At 44.0% G+C, this 19642-nt stretch overlaps 1 protein-coding gene across 2 annotated transcripts in view; it reads left to right on the top strand.

Moving 5' to 3' along the window:
- LOC118400453 (paxillin-like) overlaps positions 1-19642 on the top strand; it is a 70101-nt gene that overhangs the window by 43356 nt on the left and 7103 nt on the right. Inside the window, exons 1-10 of one of the 2 annotated variants that reach the window (XM_035797343.2) lie at positions 4159-4267; positions 5896-6086; positions 6336-6421; positions 6522-6652; positions 6847-7048; positions 7251-7389; positions 16608-16766; positions 17473-17646; positions 19087-19168; positions 19319-19467. In XM_035797343.2, coding sequence (XP_035653236.2) covers positions 6556-6652; positions 6847-7048; positions 7251-7389; positions 16608-16766; positions 17473-17646; positions 19087-19168; positions 19319-19467 — 1002 coding nt within the window. In that variant the 5' untranslated portion in view covers positions 4159-4267; positions 5896-6086; positions 6336-6421; positions 6522-6555. Of the gene's footprint in view, positions 1-4158; positions 4268-5895; positions 6087-6335; positions 6422-6521; positions 6653-6846; positions 7049-7250; positions 7390-16607; positions 16767-17472; positions 17647-19086; positions 19169-19318; positions 19468-19642 lie in introns of those variants that run through there. The other variant, XM_035797342.2, reaches the window with a different exon arrangement.

Here is a 19642-nt window from a genome sequence, read left to right as displayed (position 1 = left end):
CAAAGGAAAAACCTCAACCAATTTCTAAAGACCGGTGACATCCAGTGGAAGCGGTAGGAACTGCAAGAAGGTCTCTTAAATCTGGATTCCCAATGAACTCATTGAAAAGAGTGACCTCAAAAAAACAAAAAATCTGAATGGTTTTTCCTCAGGGTTTCGCCTGCTACATAAGTTCTGTCATACTCACAGACCTGATTCAAACAGTTTTAGAAACTTCAGTTTCCTATCCAAATCTACTAATAATATGCATATCTAATCTTCTGGGGATGAGTAGCAGGCAGTTGAATTTGGGCATGCATTTCATCTGCACGTGAAAATACTGCCCCCTGTCACCAATAAGTTAAATTGGTAAATAGTTCAATAGTAATATGCTCTAAAACTCTGGTGACTGATGGTGGGGTCACCTTGGGGTCGTGATATGGGCTGCACCAAATGTTTGTATTATAATAATTCATTGTTGTATTAATAGAAGGGGAAGGGCTATAAGACCCCTCCCTCACTACATCTATAGTAGCAATATACAGTTGAAGTTTACATATACCTTAGCCAAATACATTTAACCCAGTTTTTCACATTCCTGACCTTTAATCCTAGGAACAATTCCCTGTCTTAGGTCAGTTAGGATCACCACTTTATTTTAAGAATGTGAAATGTCAGAGTAATAGTAGAGAGAATGATTGATGTATTTCTTTTATTTCTTTCATCTCACATTCCCAGTGGGTCAGAAGTTTACATACACTCAATTAGTACTTGGTAGCATTGCCTTTCAATTATTTAACTTGTGTCAAATGTTTCGGGTAGCCTTCCACAAGCTTTCCACAATAAGTTGGCTGAATTTTGGCCCATTCCTCCTGACAGAGCTGTAACTGAGTCAGGTTGTAGGCCTCCTTGCTCGCACCTGCTTTTTCAGTTCTGCCCACAAATTCTCTATGGGATTGAGGTCAGGGCTTTGTGATGGCCACTCCAATACCTCGACTTTGTTGTCCTTAAGGCATTTTGCCACAACTTTGGAAGCATGCTTGAGGTCATTGTCCATTTGGAAGACCCATTTGCGACCAATCTTTAACTTCCTGACTGATGTCTTGAGATGTTGCTTCAATATATCCAATTTTCAAACCCTCATGATGCTATCTATTTTGTGAAGTGCACCAGTCCCTCCTGCAGCAAAGCACCCCCACAACATGATGCTAACATTTCCATGCTTCACGGTTAGGGTGGTGTTCTTTGGTTTGCAAGCCTCCCCCTTCTTCCTCCAAACATAACGATGGTCATTATGGCCAACAGTTCTATTTTTGTTTTATCAGACCAGAGGACATTTCTCCAAAAAGTATGATCTTTGTCCCCATGTGCAGTTACAACCGTAGTCTGGCTTTTTTATGGCTGTTTTGGAGCAGTGGCTTCTTCCTTGCTGAGCGACCTTTCAGGTTGTCGATATAGGACTTATTTTACTGTGGATATAGATACTTTTGTACCGGTTTCCTACAGCATCTTCGCAAAGTCCTTTGCTGTTTTTGGGATTGATTTGCACTTTTCGCACCCACGTACGTTCATCTCTAGGAGAAAGAACGCGCCCCCTTCCTGAGCGGTATTACGGCTGCGTGGTCCCATGGTGTTTATACTTGCGGACTATTATTTGTACAGATGAACGTGGTACCTTCAGGCATTTGGAAATTGCTCTCAAGGATGAATCAGACTTGTGGAGGTCTACAATTTGTTTTCTGAGGTCTTGGCTGATTTCTTTTGATTTTCCCATGATGTCAAGCAAAGAGGCACTGAGTTTGAAGGTAGGCCTTGACATGCATCCACAGGTACACCTCCAATTGACTCAAATGATGTCAATTAGCCTATCAGAAACTTCTAAAGCCATGACATCTCTTCTGGTATTTTCCAAGCTGTTTAAAGGCACCGTCAACTTAGTGTATGTAAACTTTTGAACCACTTGAATTGTGATTCAGTGAAATGATCTCTGTTAACAATTGTTGGAAGAATTACTTGTGTCATGCACAAAGTAGATGTCCTATCCAACTTGCCAAAACTGTAGTTTGTTAACAAGAAATGTGTGGAGTGGTTGACAAATGTTTTAATGACTCCAACCTAAGTGTATGTAAACTTCTGACTTCAACTGTAGATATTCCATCAATCTGCCATTTCCAGCTACAATAGGCATTTACAACATGAACAATGTCTACACTGTATATCTGATGTTATTTTAATGGACGAAAAATGTGCTTTTCTTTCAAAAACAAGGACATTTCTAAGTGACCCCAAACTTTTGAACGGTAGTGTATGTTGAACTGGAACAATGTGATCAGTTTCTGTCTAAGTAGGATAGATGGGCTAATGTATCTGTGATAGTCTGCCTCAACAGTTTGAGTATGCCTAGAACTCCATTCCTATTCTATTCAGAGAAATGTATTGAATTGGAAATGAGCTATTATCATGCTGGTTAATGCAATGCATGTCTGTTGAATTGTGAAAAATCCACCAACACTCAGCCCAGCCCTACCTACTGAGCCAGTCCGAATCCGCTACTGTGTTGCGGCCATGGCGTACTGCATCATTTTTACTAAATGGTTCGTGCTAAATAGTATGCAAAGAAGAGTGCTTAGTGTACAGTTTAAGTATGTAGTATGGGTATTCGGACACAACCTCTCCCTCATTCAGGGTACTTTTAACTTCTACTGCAGTTCCCTCCGACCTCTGGATGGCCTAGTAACAGGCAAGAGTGCACAGTCCTTGGCCAAGTTCCAATATGCACACTAGCACACCCCTTAGAATGCATTTCCAATATGTTGCTTCATTCTGAATGAAATTTGAGTTTGGTTGTTAGAACAGAACATGTGAATGGCTAGCTACGAGCTGATGTGTCATGGCATGTTCCTGTGTGGCTTTGTTGGTAGAGCATGGTGCTTGCAACTGATTGGATTAGTATTGAACAAGTATTAATGTATGCACTCACTACAGTAAGTTGTTCTGGAAAAGAGCATCTGCTAAATGATTAAAATGTAATATGTTCCCATCAGCCCTTTGGCACAGAGGACTGACACACTTTTGTAGGCCTCCACACTAATGCTTATGTCTACAACAACAAATGTCAAAACCCCAGCCTCCTTTGTGCACAACCTATTGCAATCTGTTTCCTTCATGTTCTGAGCCCTTAGAACTACCAGAAATAATTACTGGAGGCTGGTCTTGGTCTAAAGACTCTCTATTCTACGTCTTTGCTTGTAGGTGTACTTGTACATTACCTTCCCCACAAAAACCTTGTTGAAACCCCTTCTGCTAGAAATCAAGCGTGAATGGATCTTTGAGCATTTCTGTTGCCCAGAATGAAGGCTAACATTTTGGAATCAATGTTTTTTACTTTCCCTCACCCTTTGGGTAGTTGGTTGGTTGTTAGGCTATATATTTCCCCTTAAAGGGAGTATCTGGCTGTAGGAGAATAAACACCCGGCTCTGCTGTATCCAGAATCAAATCCACTGAGATGTTTACAGTATCTCAAAGTCGGTCAGCAAACCCCTCTGCTTCGGTAACCCTGTCATCATCCAGCATGCTAATGATGCTAACGCCAACACTAGCCAAATTGGATCCAGTGCCCAGCTGTCACCGTTGGCTGTCTTTAGCATCCATGATTCCTTGGGCCATGGGATACTCTCCATCTCAGCCACACCATACCGAGGGAGTGTGTTATGTTAAATGACCTGGTCACTGAACTCAAGCACACTTGGTATGATCCTTGAGACCGACAGAACAGCAGCCCGTGTGAAGGAAGGGTTCATTTAATTACCACTCACACCACTCTCTCTGTAGGCGTTGTACTCAGAGACCATTTCATTCTTTTCTACCCATTCTCTCCCTCCCTCTTTCACAACTTTCCTTCCATCACTGCCACAACCTTTTCATGTTTTTCTCAGGCTGTCTTGTAATGCTCTGTCGAGTTGGCTCTAATTGCCTAGTTTGTAAACCGTTCTTTGCAGCAGTCGTGTGAGTGTGAACAGACTCTTACCTCAGCCTTCAGAGAGCCAAGAAGGCTGAAACTTCAAATTGGCATAGCTAGGGATAAACCTAATCCTCCCGCTGCCACCAAAAGTGACGCCTCCTCCTGCCCTTTCCTCCCTCCTCTCTCATTACCAGTCTCTGGTGTTAAGGGTGGCAGTTCCTGCCTGTCAGCCAGTGGGTTTGGGTTGCTCTCTTCCTCCGTCTTCCTTTGCATTCCTCTCTTCGTCCTCCCTGGGTGTGTATGTGCTAGTCGTCTTCATCGCCTCGGTATGTTTCCACTCATGTTTCTCTTGTGGTTTCCTTTTATTTCTCACCTTTTGTCATCAGTTATTTTTAGTGTGACCTTGTATTGTTGACTTCTTGAAGTGTAGGTGCATACATATGTCGTTCAGTTAATTTATGGGTTGCACTTGTTTGTTCTGTTTATTGTTGATGACTGGAGTAAAGTCCTGTGGAGAGTAGAGTCGGGAACATATTCGTAGTGCAGAAGATGGTCAGTTTCACACACTTGTGAGCGATTACAACCTGACCAGAGAAAGCTGTGGTAGACAACCTACTTAAAGGGATTTTAAGGATTTCTAATTAGGAAAATGTAGAAACCGTTTACTAATAGTGTATATAAATAGTTTATGAAGTATACTTTTGACTGTAAAATGTTACGAAAGCTTATGTCTCGCTGCTGTCTACTTCACATCCATTAACAGTGAAACTTTGTGAGCAGCAGGGTAAATGAGTAACCAAAGGTGTGGTAACAGTGCAGATGATTCAGTGAAGTGGGTTACAACCCTGCTGCTCCTCCTAAGATATCTAAATGTTGCTCACATCTGTCTGTGTTTGGACACGTTGGGAAAGTGCCGGAACATCAAGCTGTCAAGTGTACTTATTGATGACTAGGAGGATATATGATGACTGGATCACAGAGGCTGCCTGGATCTTTAATTTAAAGACCCTTGCGCCCTTCGGTCTCAACGTAGACTTTGATCTGAAGCCATTCTTGTGATTATTGTGACTTTGCCATTGTAATTGTTTGTAAACTTGTGTAGTCAAATTAATCTATGATCGTATGCTATCCATTTTGTTGTTGGTATGCTGTTCTTTGTATGACATTTTAATATTTGATTATTAACCAATGATATTAGGCCACTCTTGGCCATGATTACAGACACCTGTGTCTTTTGACACTATATAAACAAGTCATCCCGCAGTGTTTGATTATACCCTGATGAAGACAGCTTGGCTGTCAACGTTGGTAATTACATTTTTGCATTTGAGCTCCAAGAGTGTGCGGCTCTCTTTTATTTTCAAGTTTTCTACTCCGCTAGCCAGCACCTCGTCTTAATAGGGGTGCGTTTCTTTTTCTTCTAGATCGGATCACAGATCATACCATGACAATATAAAATAAACCTGCACAACAAATTAATTTGAATCTACAGTAGACTAGTGGCTGGCTTGTTGTCCGTTATTGATTGAGTAGAGGTCTAGGAATTACCAACTTAAAATACTTTTTTTTTTTTTTTACTTCTCCTTGAGAGATGCAATCATAAGTGTAGGGTTAAAGTTGATTTTGGGGGTCTTCTAAAGACTGAATATGTTATTAATTTGCTTACGTGCCATTGTACTTATGCTCACTGTATAGCTGAATATTGAGGCCCCTGTCTGTGTCTAGCTCTCTGCCAAAACCCGCACACCTGCGTTGGTGAGAAAAGGGACTGAGGGTGATAGCGAGGCACAGAGACTGCTTCTGTTTTTCTCTGAAACAAGGACCGATTTGCATGCCGCTGAGACAGGTTCTCAGAAACCGTGTGTTAAGAATAACTTATTTTAGCTGCACATGCAGGGTTTGACATAGGAGATCACACCATAATATTAAAAGGGTCTTACTCTTATGTTCCTAGATGCATTGCTGGCGGACTTGGAGTCGACGACCTCCCACATCTCCAAGCGGCCAGTGTTTCTGCCGGACGAGACACCCTACTCTTTCCCTACGGGAGGACAGGCCCCTCCCCCTGTACCACCACCTCCCTCTGCTGAGGCCCTGAATGGAACCTTGCTTGAACCCCTAGATTCAACCCCCTTGTCCACACAGGTACGTACACACACATGCACATATTTGTGTTCACACACACACACACACACACACACACACACACACACACACACACACACACAAGGCTGGTGTGGGTTCAGGCTTTTGCTCAAGTTGGTAACCGATCTGATTCAACTAATAAAATCTTGAAGACTGAGCAAAAGCCTGTGCCCACATGACACCCTCACCCATTTACCATTTTACCTAGAACACTACTACACTTCTAAATATGTACCTGTCCTTTCTTAGTCCTACAGCCCTGCACAGGAAAGCTTGTGGTCCAGGGATAGCAGTAGCCCCCCCTTACCCCAAAGCGAAGAGGACCACGTCTACAGGTAATGGTCTTAATAAACAGTACACTTCATGTAGCGACACATGACAAAATGAACATCAGATGTCTGTCTCTGATGTTTGTCTGTCTGTTGGGTCCTGCAGCTTCCCCAACAAGCAGAAGAGTACGGAGGCTGCCATGAGCTCCTCCCTGGGCTGCAACCTGTCGGAGCTGGACCGGCTGCTTCTGGAGCTCAACGCTGTACAGCACAACACACCCTCCTTCCCCACTGAGGGTACGCTACACCATTATGTGTGCATCCCAAATGACACCCTATTCCCTATATAGTGCACTGCTTTTGACCAGGACCCACACGTAGAAAACCCTATTTGGTACATAAAAGCATTTAACAGTTACGGTCTCTTGACCATTGCAGTTGTTGAAACTTGCCAATATGTAAATATATATTTTTCTCCTCCTGTGTTGCAGAAGAGTCAGCTCCGCCCCTGCCTTCCAGCAGCACCACCCATTATGTGCAAGCGAACGGGGTTTCTGGGGCAGGCAAGTTGCCTCGCCCCACCATGGAGAAGCCAAAACGCAGCGTGGCCACCAGGCCACCAGTCATCGAAGATGTGCGCCTCAGCGCCAAGAGCCTCCTTGACAAGCAAGAAAGTTCTGTTCCCTCTCCCATGTAAGGATTAGGGCTGGTCCAAAATGTTTGCTATTCACATAAATTGGGGGATAATTAACTGCAAAGCAATGGCACTGCACCTCAAGTTCCTGAAGACTGTTTGATCTTACTCACAGATTGTGCTATATCCTGTGTGTTTTTCATGTTTGACTTTGGTCATTTAACGCTCATCATTATGACCTAATGTTTGTTTGATCTCTAGCCCCACCCCATTGGTGGTAGAGAAGTTGGGGGAGGAGGAGACTCCCTCCCAGCTGCAGGCCAGAATCTCAGCCTCCTCCGCCACGCGGGAGCTTGACGAGCTCATGGCCTCGCTGTCCGACTTCAAAGTCCAGAGCAACGTAAGTTTTACAGAAAGATTTGAGGGTGGGTGGATGAGGAGACCGGTGAGTGCTACTCTTCCTGGGGTTGACATAAAACATGACATAATACAGAACATCAATGGACGACAACAGCTCAAGGAGACTACATACATTTGCAAACAGCTTACGTATCAATTACATACATACACAAAATATCTAGGGTGGATGGATGAGGGGGGTGGGTAGGGGGATGGACACTATGCAGGTACAGATTAGGTGACGTAAGTTGGGGTAGGATAATGGACACTATGCAGGTACAGATTGGGTGAAGTAAGTTCAAAGAAATATATTGATTAGAAACCAGGTGGTGGAAAGTTAACTCTGAGGTGAATGTGTTGCTTTAAAAAGGTAGGTTGAAGATTTATTCTTGTCATTGATGTGTGGGTTCTTCACACAGGTAGAAAGAATCCTGTGGTCTAGAATGTAATGTATATTAAGTCGGGCATTTACTATCATTTGCCTTATCGATCCCACAATACGACAAGTTATTTACTGTAACCAGGTTTCATAACCTTTTCTGCGATATATTTTTAATGACAGGCCTGATGGAAACTGCTAATATGTCTGTAAACTTTCCAAATGTTGACACAAAATACGCTTGACAAAGTGGAATCTTTTTGTCTCTGTAAAATGTATTATGCGAGAAATGGTGGTGGAAACAACTTTAATGCGCATATATGATGCCATTCTATCAATATCAAAGTAAAGTATTCAGAGGCCTTTTCTACATTTTGTTACATTACAGCCTTATTCTATAATAGATTGAGGGGGAAAAAACTACTTAATCTACACATAGTACCTACCCCATAATGACAAAGCAAGAAAAAAAAGTTTATTTTGCTAATACATTTAAAACTATAACATTTTATATAACTATTCAGACTCTTTACTAGGTACTTTGTTGAAGCACCTTTGGCAGGGATTATAGCCTCAAGTTTTGGGTATGATGCTACATGAGGAGCATCGTTGCACAGCTATTTTCAGGTCTCTCCAGAGATGTTCGATTGGGTTCAAGTCCGGGCTCTGGCGGGGCCACTCAAGGTCATTCAGAGACTAGTCCTGAAGCCACTTCTGCGTTGTCTTGGTTGTTGTCCTGTTAGGAGGTGAACCTTCACCCCAGTCTGAGAACCTGCTCCAGAGTACTCAGGACTTCATCAAGGATCTCTCTGTACTTTTCTCCGTTCATCTTTCCATCTATCCTGACTAGTGTCCCAGTCCTTGCTGCTGGAAAAACATCCCCACAGGATGACGCTGCCACCACCATGCTTCACTATAGGGATGGTGCCAGGTTTCCTCCAGATGTGACGCTTGGCATTCAGGCCAAAGGGTTCAATCTTGCTTTCATCAGACCAGAGAATCTTGTTTCTCATGGTTAGAGTCCTTTAGGTGTCGTTTGGCAAACTCCAAGGGGCTGTCATGTGCCTTTTACTGAGGAGTGGCTTCCGTCTGGTCACTCTACCATAAAGGCCTGAATGGTGGAGCGCTGCAGAGATGGTTGTCCTTCTGGAAGGTTCTCCCATCTACACAGAGGATCTCTGGAGCACTGACCATTGGGTTCTTGGTGACCTCCCTGACCAAGGCCTTTCTCTTCCGATTGCTCAGTTTGGCCGGGTGGCCAGCTCTAGGAAGAGTCTTGGTGGTTCCAAACTACTTCCAGTTAAGAATGATGGAGGCCACTGTGTTTTTAGAGACCTTCAATGCTGCAGATATTTTTCGGTACCCTTCCCCAGATCTGTGCTTCGACACAATCCTGTCTCTGTGCTCTACTGACAATTCCTTTGCCCTCATGGCTTGGTTTTTGCTCTGACATGCACTGGAAACTGTGTGCCTTTCCAAATCACGTCCAATCAATTTAGTTTACCACAGGTGGACTCCAATCAAGTCGTAGAAACATCGCAAGGACGATCAATGGAAACGGGATGCACCTGAGCTTAATTTCGAATCTCATAGCAAAGGGTCTGAATACTTAAGTAAATAAGGTATTTCTGTGTTTTATTTTTAATACATTTGCAAAAATGTCTAAACCTGTTTTCACTTTGTCATTATGGGGTATTGTGTGTAGACTGAGGAAACATTTTATTTAATACATTTTATAATAAGGCTGTAACGTAACAAAATGTGGAAAAAGTCCAGGCCTGAATACTTTCTGAATGCACTGTACATTTGGAGTCACTTGACGATATTCATGTAGTCCTCCCACTATGACTCAGGAAATCATGCAGTTTATTGCTACTGATGAGTTATGAACTTCACAGGGTGGTGAAAAGTGCACAAATGAGCTTGATGCTCCTTTATAGTACATATTGAGGGTCTTCTTTTGGTGACATGATTGACCCTTTACTGCCGTTTGACAAAAAAAATGTCACTGTTTAATATTCTCATGTAGGCTAGCCTACCCACACTGACCAGAGTGGGCACATGTGTTAAATAGCACAACACTTTTTGTGACCTAACCTATCATAGTTGAAAATGTGATGGAAATGCATTTGAACTTTAGATTTTTATTCGTTACATGAAATCTTAAGCGGAAAGGTACCTTCTTTTTTTGCACTACGTCATCACACTGCTTTTTATCCGCAACAAGTCAGTTTGGTGGAAACACGACTGGTGGGAAAATATGCAGATTTTTAGAATATTTGCATGAAAACATGTCCCCGATTGGATGGAAACATAGCTACTGTGAGGAATGTGAATTATTGTTATATTCATCACTATGATATATTATGCCATTTTTCACAAGTCTTTAAAGAAATGTTCATGATTGACTTGACATGATGCATGTCTTTCCATGTCTACCTCTTTTCAAACCATTTTCAATGTTTTTCCCCCTCCATCTCCTATTATTACTGTCTAATATTTCCAGTCTTGTTCTCAATTGTCTGTCGATATGGAACCTCTCCTGCTCAGTCAAGGATCAGAACCCCCCTCCATAGAGAGTCTGCTGCCCCAGTAGTTTTAACCAGATACCCAACTGAGCCTGTGGATCTGCAGCTGGAGCCCCTCAGTGACACGTCCCCTCCTGTAACAATGTTATTTTAGAACTCCACATAGATGCCTGCTCTGCCTCTCCCCTCTCAGCTGCTTCAGCCTCCGTTGTGTTGGCCTTGTCCCAGAGTCTCCAGTACACCCAGATCCACACACAGCTGGTAGGAGAAACTGATCCCAGCGTGAGAACTACACTGACCTCCCACATAGTCCTTCACTGTGGTCTCTGCCACCACAAGCCATACTTAGTCAAATAACCCCAATCCTCCTTTTGCTCCATTTGAAAAGTCCCCCAGTCCTGCAGTGGATGCAAAAACTAGCAAGACTGCCCCTAGTTCCCTTACTCTTGCCAAGATGCCGAGTCCTATAACTGTTATTTATTTTATTGAACCTTTATTTAACTAGACAAATTCTTATTTACAATGACAGCCTACCAAAAGGCCTCCTGTGAGTACGGGGACTGGGATTAAAAATAAAACAAATAAATAAAATATAAATATAGGGCAAAACACACAACACTAAATAGAGACCTAAAACGACAATATAGCATGGAAACACAACATGGTAGCAGCATAAAGAAGATCTAGCCGCTTGAGAGCGCCCTTACCATAGCTGTTGCCAAGACGCCCGGTCCTGTAGCTGTTGCCAAGACGCCTGGTCCTGTAGCTGTTGCCAAGACGCCTGGTCCTGTAGCTGTTGCCAAGACGCCCCGGACCGAAAACAAACACCCTTCCTCCCTTAGCCCCCATTGCGCCGCCTTCCCCACCGAAGGAGAACCAGTCAGACACACCTACTGCTCAGCCAACAGAGCACCCTACTGCATGTACTGACTTGGGGATAATGTGGCCATGTCGGGAGCCCTTGCTGGAGGACACCCTCGACAGATTGCTGTCCTATGAGTTGACTCCGCCAGAGGGAGAAGTGGAGCATGCCAAGGAGACCCATCAGGACAAAGAGGAGCTTTATGCCATGGCAGGAACAAGGAAAGAACTTGGGAGGAACGGATTTACCCTGGACACATGCCTCTGGACGGCCGGGAGAGGATGATAACTCCCCTTGCCGAGGCCAGCTGGATAGACATCTGTTTGACCCCGTCAATGTTCCCAGGAACCGCCGATGCCACGCTGGACCTCCCCCTGAACCAGCCTTCGGCCGTGGAGAGGCTGTCCGTGTCGGGTCAAGTACGACGCTCTTCAAGGTTTTTTTTTATCAGATGATTGCTCGTTCTATCCTGGTGGAATCGGGCTGATCGCTACGTTGGCCATTATTTTTCAATTCACTTATCAGTATGGGATTTCTCATAATTGAAACTGTTTTGAGTCTGTAATGAGGGGCATTATTCAAAATGAGAAAAAAGTCTGCTATTTGGATCCCCAATCAATCAGAGGATGGCCTTATTCAAAGCACATTATTTGACCGCGTGGGCTTTTGTCCTAAATCCACCCACTGTTTCTGAGAGGATGCTGATTGGTCCGTCCATTTTCTGGCTTATTAAAAACGCCCATCTATTGGATTTAGCCAAACTGGTAAGTGAAGTGAAATAGAATGGTGAAAGCCATGATCAGGCTTGTTCCACAATCATTCAAGTTCCATCTAGCTGTGTGTGTGTGTGTGTGTGTGTGTGTGTGTGTGTGTGTGTGTGTGTCTATATCTAGCTAGCTAGCAAGCATCTGGTCAAAGTTGTATCTTCTTGCTTTACCTGAAGTGATGCAAGTAAAGCAGAGAATGTTGACGTGTGAACTGCTCAAGGATAGAAGTCAGCTCAAAAGTTAAGAGGGTTCACTCACTCCCTACCATGGTCCATGTTGAAATCTCCGCTTTGCGTTGTTTACGGCTATATTGCATGTCTCAACTTGCATTTATTACTGTGTGCATAGCTTTGTGGGGATTAGCTTGAGCTTGTCACTTTAACAATCAAGGTTGACGCAAACCTTCACCGCACAGCTGTGTGTAGCTTGCCACCTCTTGTGTAAATATTCTGGATTATGCACTATATATAGAAAAGTATGTGGACTCCCCTTCAATTAGTGGATTTGGCTATTTCAGCCACAACCATTGCTGGCAGGTGTATAACATTGAGCACCCAGCCATGCAATCTCCATAGACAAACATTGGCAGTAGAATGGCCTTACTGAAGAGCTCAGTGACTTTCAACATGGCATCGTCATCAGTTCGTAAGATTTCTGCCCAGCTAGAGCTGCCCCGGTCAACTGTAAGTGCTGTTATTGTGAAGTGAAAACATCTAGGAGCAACAATGGCTCAGCCGTGAAGTGGTATGCCACACAAGCTCACAGAATGAAACCACTGAAGCGTGTAACGCGTAAAAATCATCTGTCCTTGGTTGCAACACTCACTACCGAGTTGCAACACTCACTACCGCGCGATGAGACAAGGACATCCCTACCGGCCAAGCCCTCCATAACCCGGATGACGCTAGGTCAATTGTGCGTCGCCCCACGGACATCCCGGTCGTGGCCGGTTACGACAGAGCCTGGGCGCGAACCCAGAGTCTGATGGCCCTTAACCACTGCGCCACTCGGGAGGCAGGGAAATCTTAACGCTACAGCATACAATGATATTCTAGACAATTCTGTGCTTCCAACTTTGTGGCAACAGTTTGGGGGGAAGGCCCTTTTCTGTTTCAGCATGACAATTTCCCTGTGCTCAGTCCATACAGAAATGGTTTAATCGCCCACATCAGTGCCCGACCTCACTAATGCTCTTGTTGCTGAATGGAAGCACGTCCCTGCCACAATGTTCCAACATCTAGTGGAAAGCCTTCCCAGAAGAGTGGAGGCTGTTGTAGCAGCAAATGAGGGACCTACTCCATATTTATGCCCATTATTTTTGAAATTAGATGTTCGTCAAGCAGGTGTCCACACATTTTTGGTCATGTAGTGTATCTGTCCTAGTAAATAATATATGCCATTTAGCAGAGCATGTCATGTTAGAGGACCTCAAGTGATTTTCTGAAGACTTGCCTCTTTCCTTGATTTGAGTCGTGCGAGAATTCAATCCAGAACTCAATCTTATTTGGGGTAATGAATCACATGTACACAAACAACAGATTTGGTGTAAATGGAGAATAAGAGCGGACCTAGTACCACTTCTTTCAGGTGATGTGGAGAAGGTCTGTATCTGCACCCTGTGGTCTCACTACTGGTGTCACCCAGGGTTAGGTACTTGATCCTCTTGTTTCCCTTTTACACACACAAACACATTATCTGTGCACATGTTTGGATGGAGGTGGGACAAACTGAAAACATGCAGGTGGCGTAGAGCAGGTTTATATGGGCCTTTTGGAACCATGTTTCAGGAGCTAATTTTATGGACATTAGCAGGACTTGCTGCTTCTCTACAGTGACATTACTGCTGAGTCAAAGACCATTGGTTTTGCTGCTTGCATTTTACGTCCGCCTGTGTATTGCATTAGATTTTCTAGTTTGTTTTGCGCATTGTGTCAGTTTTTGCATTTAGGAGAATGCCAGAGTGGCCTGTCATAGTACACTTCAACTATGACAGACAAAATTAGAAAACAAAATCCAGAAAATCACATGGTAGGATTTTTAATGAATTTATTTGCAAATTATGGTGGAAAATAAGTATTTGGTCAATGACAAAAGTTTATCAATACTTTTATATACCCTTTGTTGGCAATGACAGGGGTCAAAAGTTTTCTGTAAGTCTTCAGAAGGTTTTCACACACTGTTGCTGGTATTTTGGCCTATTCCTCCATTCAGATCTCCCCTAGAGCAGTGATGTTTTGTGGCTGTTGCTGGGCAACACAGACCTTCAACTCCCTCCAAAGATTTTCTATGGGGTTGAGATCTGGAGACTGGCAAGGCCACTCCAGGACCTTGAAATGCTTCTTACGAAGCCACTCCTTCGTTGCCCGGGCGGTGTGTTTGGGATCATTGTCATGCTGAAAGACCCAGCCACGTTTCATCTTCAATGCCCTTGCTGATGGAAGGAGGTTTTCACTCAAAATCTCACGATACATGGCCCCATTCATTCTTTCCTTTACACGGATCAGTCGTCCTGGTCCCTTTGCAGAAAAACAGCCCCAAAGCATGATGTTTCCAACCCCTTCACAGTAGGTATGGTGTTCTTTGGATGCAACTCAGCATTCTTTGTCCTCCAAACACGACGAGTTGAGTTTCTACCAAAAAGTTATATTTTGGTTTCATTTGACCATATGACAATATGACATTCTCCCAATCTTCTTCTGGATCATCCAAATGCTCTCCAGCAAACTTCAGACGGGCCTGGACATGTACTGGCTTAAGTAGGGGGACACGTCTTGCACTGCAGGATTTGAATCCCTGGTGGCGTAGTGTGTTACTGATGGTAGGCTTTGTTACTTTGGTCCCAGCTCTCTGCAGGTCATTCACTAGGTCCCCCCGTGTGGTTCTGGGATTTTTGGTCACCGTTCTTGTGATCATTCTGACCCCACGGGGTGAGATCTTGTGTGGAGCCCCAGAACGAGGGAGGTTACCAGTGGTCTTGTATGTCTTACATTTCCTAATAATTGCTCCCACAGTTGATTTCTTCAAACCAAGCTGCTTACCTATTGCAGATTCAGTCTTCCCAGCCTGGTGCAGGTCTACAATTTTTGTTCCTTGTGTCCTTTGACAGCTCTTTGGTCTTGGCCATAGTGGAGTTTGGAGTGTGACTATTTGAGGTTGTGGACAGGTGTCTTTTATACTGATAACAAGTTCAAACAGGTGCCATTAATACAGGTAACGAGTGGAGGACAGAGGAGCCTCTTAAAAAATAAGTTACAGGTCTGTGAGAGCCAGAAATCTTGCTTGTTTGTAGGTGACCAAATACTTATTTTCCACCATAATTTGCAAATAAATTAATTACAAATCCTCCAATGTGATTTTCTGGATTTCTTTTCTTCTAATTTTGTCTGTCATAGCTGAAGTGTACCTATGATGAAAACTTGCACAATTGGTGGCTGACTAAATACTTTTTTTGCCCCACTGTATGGACTATGACTAGCGAACAGTTTCTCAACCATATTCTTCTGTAACAACCTGTTGATAATTAATGTTTCCTTTGCACCACCTGAGGCTTTCTATTTCCTGTGGTTTAATTTCAGTCATCTTTGACGTGTCTCTCCTCCTGCTCTCTGTCCACACCCAGATCATCATTCCTCCTGACTCGCCTGTCCGTCAGAGAAAAGTCACCCCCTCCGCACCCAGGGAACCTAACCCTAATCCGGTGCATGACAGCATAGTTCCCACCACCCAGAGGACTTCCCTCAATGGTGTTCCACCATAGGCATTGCAAACCTGACTTTTGACTGTTTAACTTAACAAGCCTTTTTATTCAAGCCCTAACAGATATGAACAAGTTGAAATAACTTGACTGGTGAATTAGGTGACTGCGTAGTCTTCTGTTAAGATACGGATATACCACTACGTCTCTTGATATATTTTCCAGTCAGTCCCAATTCGTTCCATCCCTGTTCCCCTTGAATTTGATTTTACAAACATCTGTTGTTTACTGAAGGTTGTCTTTCGTTAGATTGAAGTCTGCCTATTTCTTTCCCTCTGTGGAATGAGGCTGGGTCAGAAATTTCCAATGACCACACCATTGGAGAAGTGTAGTTCCCTCCCGCCTTGCTTCTGCCCATCAACAGCATACATTCAGTCTCACACTATCAATGGGCTCTATAGGTAAGCCGATAAGCATAGTTACTCTTGAACACAGTAGTCAGATTGAAGTGTCAGGGTTGGACTGCAGTGCTCTATGTTATGAAGGCATTATGTGATGAATCTTACATGTTCATTCTAGTCTGGAATGCAATGCCAGTGGCATTTTCCATTTCAGTCATTAACAAGACTGATTTCTGTTGGATGTCACGTAAACCCCAGGAGTTACTGCTGTGTCTATGGAGACGCATTCAATTCAATAAAAAATATAACAAAAATTACACAGAGGGGAAATTACTTCATAGGGGCAGATGTAATCAGGATAGTTTGGTGAAGAGAGACTCTATGTATTAATTAGGTTTTCTGTGATAAATTGAACAGAACATGAATTGGGAAGGGAGCTCTATTTGGGCAACTGTGTTGTGTTCATGTGTCTTACTGTTTGTGTGTGCGGTTATTGTCTGTGTGTTTCTGTATGTGGTTATTGTCTGTGTGTTTCTGTGCATCTATTTCTTTCTCTGAGATGTCTTTCTGTGTGTGACCCGTCCACAGATCCTGGCCCAGGGGAAGAGCTCACCCACTGCTCCCCCCAAACAGTCTAACAAGCTGGACAACATGCTGGGCAGCCTCCAATCAGACCTCCATAAACTGGGTGTCCAGACTGTGGCCAAGGGAGTGTGTGGGGCCTGCAACAAGCCCATTGTTGGACAGGTAACTTTACAAACACAGAGGCCACATTCATGCAGAACACATACCGGCTGCATGCACACACTCACACTTATATGCACACAGACACATACACTCGCATTCAACTTTACTGGGCTTATTACATATGTTTTCTGGTCCCTTTTGAATGTATTTCATGTTTCTGGGGTTGTTGTTTTTTCCTTTTGGATATCCTAAGTCCATGTAGGTGTGAATGTATTAGATTGATACACCCTGTTGTCCTGAGCTGCCTATATAGCTTGCATGGTTTCCAATATAATACATTTTAACTCCTAATGGAAATTAAGTTAAGTACTGCCACCATAGAAAGGTAATTGTTCCACACAGAGCTGAGTCTGAACTGGAGAAACACACTGTTAGCTGATGTAAATCAATCATGCATTGATGTCAATGGGACATTGGCATGGGAAACTGAGGTCAGGTCATACACACATCTCGGGTTAGGATTCAACCCTGGGCCCATACTCATAAAAACACTCAAAGTAAGAGTGCTGATCTAGGATCAGTGTTTCCTTTTAGAACATAATGATTAATATTACATGGATGGGGGGGACCTGATCCTAGATCAACACTCCTACTAGACAGTTTATTAATACAAGCGCAGATTCACTAAGTCCAGTAATTCAATTCAGGTTGGGGCTGCTAGATTAGATTGTAAGTGTCTGTCTTGCCCTCTCCTACCTGTGCCCAGGTGGTGACTGCCATGGGGCGCACATGGCACCCAGAGCACTTTGTGTGTACCCACTGTCAGGAGGAGATCGGCTCCAGGAACTTCTTTGAGCGGGACGGAGCACCTTACTGTGAGAAGGACTACCACAACCTGTTCTCCCCACGCTGCCACTACTGTAACGGACCTATCCTGGACGTTAGTATTACACACAGAAACGAGTGCATGCAAACACCCCACTGCTGCTGTTACTACTGCAACGGACCGATACTGGACGTTAGTATTACACACAGAAACGAGTGCATGCAAACACCCCACAGCTGCTGTTACTACTGCAACGGACCAATATTGGACGTTAGTATTACACACAGAAACGAGTGCACGCAAACACCCCACTGCTGCTGTTACTACTGCAACGGACCAATATTGGACGTTAGTATTACACACAGAAACGAGTGCACGCAAACACCCCACTGCTGCTGTTACTACTGCAACGGACCGATACTGGACGTTAGTATTACACACAGAAACGAATGCATGCAAACACCCCACTGCTGCTGTTACTACTGTAACGGACCGATATTGGACGTTGGTATTACACACAAACGAATGCATGCAAACACCCCACAGCTGCTGTTACTACTGTAACGGACCGATATTGGACGTTAGTATTACACACAGAAACGAGTGCACGCAAACACCCCACAGCTGCTGTTACTACTGCAACGGACCAATATTGGACGTTAGTATTACACACAGAAACGAGTGCACGCAAACACCCCACTGCTGCTGTTACTACTGCAACGGACCAATATTGGACGTTAGTATTACACACAGAAACGAGTGCACGCAAACACCCCACTGCTGCTGTTACTACTGTAACGGACCGATACTGGACGTTAGTATTACACACAGAAACGAATGCATGCAAACACCCCACAGCTGCTGTTACTACTGTAACGGACCGATACTGGACGTTAGTATTACACACAGAAACGAATGCATGCAAACACCCCACTGCTGCTGTTACTACTGTAACGGACCGATACTGGACGTTAGTATTACACACAGAAATGAATGCACGTAAACACCCCACTGCTGCTGTTACTACTGTAACGGACCGATACTGGACGTTAGTATTACACACACACGATGCCACTCTGAATCCCACAGACCATCTTTGAGCCATCTTTTCCACACACCATCTCTGTTTTTCATTAGTGTGTCCTGTCTCACTCCACACATCAACACTCACTCATATCCTTGCGTTGACACACTGCACACATGAATACACATGCAAGCAAGCATGCTCACACACACACACTGCCTGGGGTGAGGCACCACAGCAGAAACAGGGAAGAGGAGAGCGACTGAACTTTCACCTCAGGATAGGCCAGATGATTCACAGTGGCGACAAGCTTCCTCATTGGTCCTGTGTGGTTTATTCATATCACTCCCCTTTCTATTACGGTCTCCCTCTCTCTTCTGACATGCTTCTTTGTCCTCACTAGAACACACGGCTCTATGCTACTCTGTCCTCAGCAGTGCTTCCATCTGCTGGCTATAGATAAAATGGGCAAAATACTTAAAAATATGATACTTTAAATTCAATATGCTTACTGCATTTGTCCCCTACAGAAAGTGGTGACGGCACTGGACAGGAACTGGCATCCGGAACACTTCTTCTGTGCTCAGTGTGGTGCTTTCTTTGGCCCAGAGGGTAAGCTACCCCCCTTTATCTTTCTCTTTCTCCCTTCTCTATTCTTCTCTCTCTGTCTCGCTTCTCTTCCCCTCTTTATTTCCTTTCTCTCTGCCCTCTCCTCTCGCTCTGTCGTCTTAAGGCAGTGTCTTTCTCTGCTCCCCCCTACAGGCTTCCATGAGAAGGATGGGAAGGCATATTGTCGGAAGGACTACTTTGACATGTTTGCGCCCAAGTGTGGAGGCTGTACCCGCGCCATCCTGGAGAACTACATATCAGCCCTCAACTCCCTCTGGCACCCCGAGTGTTTTGTCTGCAGGGTAAGTGGGTGTGGGCTGTGGTGCTATTCTAAGCTTATTATCCCTAATTTACATATGGTGAGACATACAGTAGCTTTCATATAGTTCTTGAAACAGATTAATTGTTTTCCTCCAGCACCTTCACCAATCGGTTTTGGGTGTGGGCAGATTCTACCTATTATACAGTTCTTTAGGT

The sequence above is a fragment of the Oncorhynchus keta genome, chromosome 21, assembly GCF_023373465.1.
Source record: "Oncorhynchus keta strain PuntledgeMale-10-30-2019 chromosome 21, Oket_V2, whole genome shotgun sequence".
Classification (NCBI taxonomy): domain Eukaryota; kingdom Metazoa; phylum Chordata; class Actinopteri; order Salmoniformes; family Salmonidae; genus Oncorhynchus; species Oncorhynchus keta.
This window is presented reverse-complemented; position numbering and strand designations above follow the sequence as displayed.